Genomic DNA, 8,442 nt, shown 5'->3' on the forward strand with positions numbered 1-8,442 from the left:
AATATACACACTTTGTTGTCATGTTGGTTATAGGTAAAATTATTTGTTGTGAAATCACCTCAGGCCACAGATGTGGGGTACCTGGAGGCTTCACTGAGTGTCCCCCTCTGTGACACTTACAGTAGGTCCAACTAAACCTTTGTGTGTTGCATAATCTTCCATTCCAAAAAAGGCAAAAGCCTCCGTCTGATTTAATACCAAAGAAGAAATTTCTTTGACTACCCAAAAAATTCTAAGTGTATTCTATCTACTGACAAACTGGACACACAGAGGGTTTCAAAATACCATCCATAAATACACATTTTCACACATAGAGAAGGGGTAATCCTATGGTAAAAATTCAACCACTATTTTGAAAGACTATCACTAGGAGAGGTGGGGGGGGAACTTCTTAAGAAAAGGAAAATGTGAAAATGACCATAGGCTTGGGAATTCCCACGAATTCAGAAAATTCCAGGTTAAGGCTTGAAGTTGAATCATTTCCAAGTCCAGCTCTAAAGTTAAGAGAACAAGGCAAACAATTTCTTTGGGGACAAACAGCATTACTTCAATTAGACCTCCTCCTCTTCTTCCTCCTTCTTCTACAGGGTAAAATGTTTTTCTTTTCCCCCACACTGTGAAAAGACTCCAAATATCATAATAAGCAGGTAAACTCACAAGAACCAAAGCTGACATATGGATAAAAGCAGCAAGATCACAGTACACCAAAGGGTCATATATATTGAAGAAATAATTCAGTCTCTTAGATTTTTCTATAAAAATTTGTGATCTCTATAGGACTTCATTCACATGGACACTAACAATAAGGAGTATTTGCTTTGGCGATAGTGGATCACACATCTGCTTATCTTGCTTTAAATATATATTTTTTACATGATGTTTCTGAGGGATACAGATGTGAGTCAGGTAGCATTGGATCTCCCCTTCTATACACAACTGGGGTGCCTTCAATCAATCGACTGGCACCCCCTTGCATCCTTGATTCACTGACGTTAGTCATCCAGTTCCAGAGTTCAAACTCAGAACAATATGCTTAGTTTCTGCATGATCAGTCAGCATAAATAATAAATCCAGAAAAGGTGCTGTATTTGTTGTTGTTTCCTCCGTGGGCTTTCCCGCCATCTAACTTGATGTAGACTTCGTCTCCTGGCTCCAGGTGAAGAACGACACTGTTACTGGCATAGTCGTAATTTTGATCAGCATCTTGGGCAATTGCGCTAGCACGGACCTACGTGAAACACACAAGCAAGCATTAGAGTCCAGAAAAGAATTCTCAGGTTTTCCTTTGAGCCATTCATAGACAGTCGACTTGGCTGCCACAGCACCAAATATAGTAGAAAGATGTCTGCCTGGTCTAGCTCTGTACAGATTTTTGTTTTTCTGTAACAGTTCCTTCTCTGGTATTGGAAAAGAGGAAAAAAAGAGAGCCAAGACTGCGTTCATGAGGACTGTTCAACACGTCTTTTATAAATAACACTGCAAACAATTTCATCTCTTCCCACACCACGATTTTGTTTAATTCCTTGAATTCCTATGCTCAATCACTTCATGGCCTAGGAATCATCACAATGGTTTACATCTTAATTTAAGCCAAATTGTAATCTTCTAGCCATCGTGTATGAGTATAGAAGTTCAAGTCTTCCGTTGTTTATAACAAGAAAATCAAGATCTAAAGTAGACAAAGACCCAAGGAAATATCACTCTGTTACAACATAGGAAGAAAAACAAAAAGGAAGAAAACCCTTTGATTTAGGGATTTTGAAATCTAATATAAGTAAAGCCCCTGTTAGTAGTCTACTTCAAATGCATAACTCATTTTAACATCTTTGGTTTTCTCACCCATGTTTTCAGAGTTCTTTTTTTTCCACTTATGCCTTTTCACCCTTTAATTATATGTGCATTTAAATCGACAATCTAATTTCAGCAGATCTAGAAGTTACAGAAAGAACTAAATCTCTAAGGTGAGAGGTCTTAAAAGTCTAGAGTTTTTTTTTTAATGCTTTCACTGAATATCCTCTCTGTTTGGGAGATTCTAAACATGTGGTTTGTGTTCAGGAAGCTGCGTAGAATCTGCTTATGCCTGTGGTCTCATGTCTGAGTTGATAAACATTTGCAAACAGTCAAATGGCCTATCATATCCTGTAATGTGGACATTCTGTCACATTCTCAAATTAAGCTTCATATTCATTTAGACATATTTTGCTTCTGCCTTGGAAACTCTTTCAATAGGCAGGCTTGTATCTGATTTATTTCTGTAACATATCTTCTACTTTGTGGCTTGTTTTCTATTCCACTATAATGATATTTCCCTGAATAACATAGCAAGTGATTTAGTGGTTTTGTAAACCTGCAGTATGTAATAATGCATGACTTGGGGTACAATATGCTGGATTTTATCACTTGGCAAAATGAGAGAACTGAGACATAAGTCAAGCATTTTCCCTGCATTTCTTTCAAAATTTAAATGATAGGTTTTCCAATTAAATTTTCATGTGATGACATGTTCTCACATTAATGCTGAAATGGTAAAAAAAAAAAAAAGTAGAAGGCTCTTTGACACTGCTGAACTTGGAAAGTAATTTGAGTAGTATTTTAACTATTTCTTTCTGGATATCATATAACAAAAGGAAAAAAGGGCTTAACAGATTTAGAATTGCGTAATGCTGTGATAACTGGCACTAATACAATGAAAGCGATATACCATGTAATCATACTTAGAAGCATTGACTTAAGTATACAAAGCAAGAATAAGATGATCTGTTTTGACTCAAATAATAATAGTTTTGAGCTTCATAATATTTCCAAGGAACTAATCACCAGTTTGTAGAAGCTGAATGCTTTGATTTGTTAAATTTATCTAGCCATTAATTCCCAGGGAAAATTCTCTTCACAAGAAGAATATAATAATTATGACTTAATTTTTGGAGCATGTGAATTTTTAATGGATGAGAAAATTTTAAATACAAAATAGCAATTAGCAACCTCAGTAATATGTTAATTAATTATCAAACAATATACTTCACAGCTACAATTTTAATATCCAAACACTCATTTTACTCAGTGCTTTGGGTATTCAGTGTATACTATGATTATCATTGTTTTCTGCATGAAGGTATTTGGGCACAAGAATACAATAAATCATTTGGTTCAGAGATAACCTCTTAACCATATAATGCAGTTTTTATTCTGTAGGGCAGGGCCACAAAACTAATTCATTAGGTGTAACCACAAAATCCCACAAATGCATTAGAATGATTCCAGCCTTAGCTTTTTACTTCCTTTGTGGAAGAAAGCCAATGAGATTGCTTTTGAATGAAGGTAATCCTCTAAGACTTCAACTTATGTGGCACCATATGATTTTTCGAATTAAATACCAAATTTGAGCACTCTTGCTCACCTGATCACATTCTAAAGGGATAAAGGGACCTGGCATTTCAAGCACCAAGACCTAACTCAGTGACTTCAGTCATTTTTCCTTTGAGAGGCCATGCAGAGGAGGCTATTTGCAGTTTCCTAAATGTACACTGATTTCTGCATTTTTGTTAAGGAATATAGTGCACCTTTTCCTCACCCCCAATATACTTATTTCTACCTAAATTTGCTGTGCTGTCTTTCCTGATGTGAACTGTATAGATTCTGTTTTATCCTTAGCCCAGGTTTCATTGTTTCTGAAAAAGACCGTTCATTTGACATGTCATTAATCTCTTTAATAAATGAATATCAAACCATCAACTTATCATTCTTGCCAATATAGTTCATACTCATGGTGCCATAAGTCCTTCATTCTTAAAGAATTAGTCTTTGATTACTTTATAGTTCTAAGCCAGTATAGTTTTTATTATAGTGGTTTATTATGATAGTAGCATAATGATAATTGTTTTCAGGTAACATTTATCAAGTTTCCAGGTATAAGAATACAAACATTTAAATTTTTCATGTATTTACATAAAGGTATTTGAGACCATTTTTTCTTTCACATATATATATACTACATATGTAGTATATATATATCAAGCATGCTAAGAATGCTACAAATGCTACAAATGAATTTAGGTTGATGTTTTCACAAGGGATACAAGAGCTGTGATCCTTTTAGTGGCATGTTTGTGACAATGGGATAGGTTGTATAGTTTCAGCGTCATTTAATTATTGAGGATTTATCATTAGAGACAATATTTATGGTAACATTTGCTAATTTAATTAATTGCCACTGATGTTCTCATAATTTCATTTTCATTGTACTTCTGTGGAATCATAAACAAAAGGTTAAGTGGCACATCAGGTTAATTTACTGGCCTCTGACGTTTCCATCTGCAATCCTAGATTCAATACCAAGCATGGATAAAATGGCTCTCATCTGGTTTGGGCCCAGAGGCATTGCTCTTTTCCATAGTCAACTGCATTTCATTTTGTTTAATTCTTGGGCTTCTCAAAAATCTTCTTAATCCATAGAACATTACACTGACATGGATCTCTGAGTTTCTGTTTTATGAAAACAAATTAGGTCAGCTCAGGGGGGGGGGACCTGCCATTCAAAGATGTGATCAGACATGAATATAATTGAAAATCAAGGATAAAGTATTTATTTAGAATTAATAAAAAGAGATTTTTAAAAGATTTCCCACTTGTAACTGACTGCAGCTTCCACTTTATGAAATATTTCTGGAGAAGAAATCCCTTAACAGTAACACTGCAAAAGCGATTTTCTAAAATAATACATGCTGCCCTCAGAAAATATTGTTTACCATTATACATTTATTTTTTCTGAATTACCTGTTGCATACTTTTTTGTAGCAGCCTAATATTCGCAATGAAAAGCACTGTAGATCATAGGCCAACAATCTGTCTTATCCTGATCATGATCATAGGAATTCCTGTGCAGGACTGATTGATCCGAAGGAGCTGTCTACACCACAAACAATGAAATGCTTTTGCAACAAAGCATCCCCAAATTCTTATACAGAATGGGGTTCTCAGTATCAGGGTACCACATGCAAGCTCTAAGTTTAGACGTCAGCATTTCAACTAATTTAAGCCTCTTATTTCCTGGTTTTTCATCCATTTGTGATTTCCAGAGAGTTAAAAAAAATAGTGACCATTTTTGTTCTTGTTGGTAGAGGTGGAATATTAATTCATTTAAATTGATACTTCTCAAAAGAAAAATCAGTTCAGCTTGATCATATTTTCCAGACCTAGCTATTGTGTCAGTAGAGAGCCAATTTGTAAATAAGGGGGAGGCCTCTTGGCTGCCTGCTGAGGGGCTGTGCATAAACCATGTTGGGGTGACACAGTGCCTCTATTTTGGTACAGTGAGTCATGCCCTTTATAACCATTTACCTATAACTATATCCCTGCTCTATGAATAGTTTTTATTTCTCATAATTTTATTTTATTTTTTTTCTCATAATTTTATATTCGTGCATAATAACTATAATTAACAACCTTGTCAGTGCCTCCTGGTGGCCATTTTTTTCTTTTAGTTCTCTCTATCCTGAGGGTCCTGGAAATTATTTGTAGAAAAGTTATTTGTGGACTTAAATAAAGAATAAAGTTCTCTCATAAATTTGGGACTTTTATCTTTCACTCTGGGACATGAAATTCTGACATAGAAATAGGTCTTGGGAAGAAATGTTGCTTTAGTGATACTTAATTTAAAAAAAAATTGAGGTTTGGCTAAAAGGTTTTGAATTTCTGCAGGGTTAGTGACTCCCCAAAAGCCAACAGCCCCTTGTTAAGGCGAAGTTACTGCATGGGGTGAGGCCTTTTGAGGGTGGATGGGGGACCTTTTTGTGCGTTGCTCTCAGCATGCAATATTAAAACCCTGGGACTTAACCCAGAACCCCCCACCCTGCCCACCCTCCCTTAGCTCACAAGGCCTCACTCCAGTGCCTGTTGACTTGGCCTGTAGAGAAAGTCCCCATTGCACTTTCAGTTAGTTACAAATACAATTTTCCTCCTCTGACCTAGAGATCAGATGCTTCGCTTTTTGCTTTGGCCTTGGATTTCCCAGCAAGCAGTAAAGACACCCTAACAGGGCACTGCAGACCCCTGAACTGTGCACCAGGGTCCCTGGCAAGGGCCCTGGGGATCCCTGGCCACGAGAGCCACAACCCCCCACCCAGAACCCGGTCCCCCGTGCCACCCTGGGGCGCGCGCTCTGCTCCAGTCACACCACCAGTGTGGGGCGTCGTCCAGGCACGCGTGTGGTTTGACTTTTCCCTCCCATTCCTGGCTTCCCACCTGTTCTGTGTTTATTTCCCTCTGAAACGTAAAGTGCAGTCTTTTTAAAGGGACTTGGGGTGCCTTTCACGGCCTGGACGGTCCCCCAAGGCCCTGCGCGCGCCCTGCTCCCCCACCCCGCACAGCCCCGCTTCCATCCGGGATGCGCCCAGCCCAGGACTCGCTCCTCCGGTGCCCACTCTCCCCGGAGTTCCTCTCTCGGACACGCCCATTTGGGCTCCAGGGGTTCCGAACCGTCGACCAGCCCCCCCTCCCCCGACCCCCGGGCCGGCCGGAGCAGCGCCAGGCCCTGCGCCGGGATTCTCGCGTACCAACGTGGAGTCGTCCCGGGGACGACGACCTGGGCTCCTCGCCCCTCGAGGGCCGCGCGGGCTCGGACGCGCACCGACCGCGGGAACCACTCGCTCCCAGCCGCGGGGCGCCGGCCTCTCGGCCGGACCCCCAGCCTCGGCCGCGTGGCTCAACCCACCCGCTCCGCCGTCGTGGTTCCGGGAGTCCGGGCGAGGGGGGCGCGCCCGGCCTTCCTTGGCTGGCTCCCACCTCCCTATTTCCGGGCTCTCCTCCCTCTCGCCCGCGCGCCCTCCGCGCCCGCCCCGGCCGGCCGGCGGGCGGGCGGCACTCACCTGGTTGTTTTTACACAGATCGGCCCACATGCTGGTGCCGTCCCCGCCGCGCATGAGGACGTGGTAGGTGAAGAAGTAGATGCCCGGGATGGAGCAGGTGAACTTGCCCGTGGTGGGATCGTAGTGGTTTCCCAGGTTGGTGACCACGTCGTCGAACTTGAGCACCTCGTAGCCTTCGTGCTGCCGCTTGAGGCCGGCGTAGAAGGCGATCTTGGGCACGGTGCTGTAGGTGGCCGCGCTGATGGCCCCGGCGGCGTTCAGCCCCGGCGTCCCCGGAGGGCCCGGCAGGCCCTGGCGACCCGGCTCGCCCTTCTCCCCCGGGGGCCCCACGGGCCCCGGCGGCCCCGGCTCACCTGGGGGCCCACGGGGGCCTGCCTTCCCCGGCCGGCCGGCCTCGCCTTTGGGACCCTGGATGAAGGTGGGCAGGGACTGCATGAGGCCGCGGTCCGGGGTGGCGGCGGTGCTGGGCGCCTTGGTGCCCCCGTAGGGGTCGCAGACCATGCGGCAGGTGCCCAGCATCTCGTAGTGCGCCGACGTGCCGGCCGAGCTGACCAGCACCGGGATGAGGATGACCAGGAGCAGCACCATCACCACCCCCAGCGCCCCGGCGGCGATCAGGCGCCTCCTGCTGCCCACCAGCCGGCTCAGCGCGGGGCGATCCTCTTGTCTGCTTTTGGACAAAATTTTGAAGGTTGGGTGGGGACCTCTTCAGAGCCGAAAAACGATACCCCGATCCCGCTCCGAACCCCGGGCTCCCGCGGGCCGGCGGTGCGCGCGGCCCCGCAGGCAGGCAGGCGGCGGTGGCGGCCGAGGCGCGAGTGGGGGACGCCCGCCGAGGGACGGGAGCTCAAGTCCCGGCTGGCCCGGGTAAGGGAGCGCGCGGCGGCCGCTCGCCCCGCCGCCCACCCCTGGGGCACCTGTGGCTGCGGGCGCGGGGCGCGGGGCCCGGGAGGAGGCTCGGCCGGCCGCCGCCTCGCGCGCTCTGCCGGCGGGGAAGCCGCTCACACTTTTATGCCGCCGCTGCCCGCGATCGACTTTTCCGGTTTTGCCGACGGAGCCAGTTCGCGCCAACTTTCCACCCGAAGTTGTCTTGGTGCTTGGTTGTTGTTGTTGTTGGTTTGGTTTTTTTTTCTTTCCTGCCTTCCTCCTCGCGTTCACGGCTTGGAGTTCTCCAGTCCCCTGCCTGCGTCTTCTTCTCCTCCTTCTTCTTTTATTTCCTTCGCAACCACCACGACTCTAATAGCAGCGCACCGCCCCCCCCCCTCCTTCCCCGTCCCCCAAAGCCCCGCGCTAGGCGGTGCGGGCTCGGGTGCCCCCCTCCGCGGCCCCCGGGGCTGCGCGGGCGGACTGGCCGGCGGACTGGCGCCCGCGCGCGCGCGCGGCTCGCTGGGGTTTGGTGTCCGCGGCGGGCGGCGTTCACAGGGCCGGAGCGGAGGAGCAGGAGAGCCGCTGCGCTAACGCCCGGCGGCCCCGGAGCCCAGCGCCGGAGAGACTGGAGGCAGAATCCTGCCCGGGTACCACCTGCCAGGAGAAGAGGAGGCTGACAAACGCGCGCCGGAGCAATTTATAGGAACCCCAG

The 8,442-nt window shown here is 45.9% G+C and overlaps 1 protein-coding gene across 1 annotated transcript; it reads right to left on the minus strand.

Moving 5' to 3' along the window:
• Positions 1-253: 253 nt before the first annotated feature.
• On the minus strand, positions 254-8,116 carry C1ql3 (complement C1q like 3). Its single transcript, XM_090318955.1, has 2 exons — positions 6,864-8,116; positions 254-1,228 (listed from the first exon to the last, which is right to left on the minus strand). Exons 1-2 carry the CDS (start codon positions 7,449-7,451, stop codon positions 1,049-1,051), a joined length of 768 nt encoding a protein of 255 aa, XP_090175081.1. The 5' UTR covers positions 7,452-8,116; the 3' UTR covers positions 254-1,048.
• Between the last annotated feature and the right edge of the window lie 326 nt (positions 8,117-8,442).

Source organism: Megascapheus bottae, chromosome 26 (genome assembly GCF_031878675.1).
Source record: "Megascapheus bottae isolate mThoBot1 chromosome 26, mThoBot2.hap1, whole genome shotgun sequence".
In the NCBI taxonomy this organism is placed as follows: domain Eukaryota; kingdom Metazoa; phylum Chordata; class Mammalia; order Rodentia; family Geomyidae; genus Megascapheus; species Megascapheus bottae.

Bases quoted from the DNA above. Each gene is read 5' to 3' on its own strand.
- C1ql3 (XM_090318955.1), bottom strand. From the start codon at position 7,451: ATGGTGCTGCTCCTGGTCATCCTCATCCCGGTGCTGGTCAGCTCGGCC. The intron at 1,229-6,863 runs GTGAGTGCCGCC...TGTTTCACGTAG, and splicing joins ATCTGTGTAAAAACAACCAG to GTCCGTGCTAGCGCAATTGC.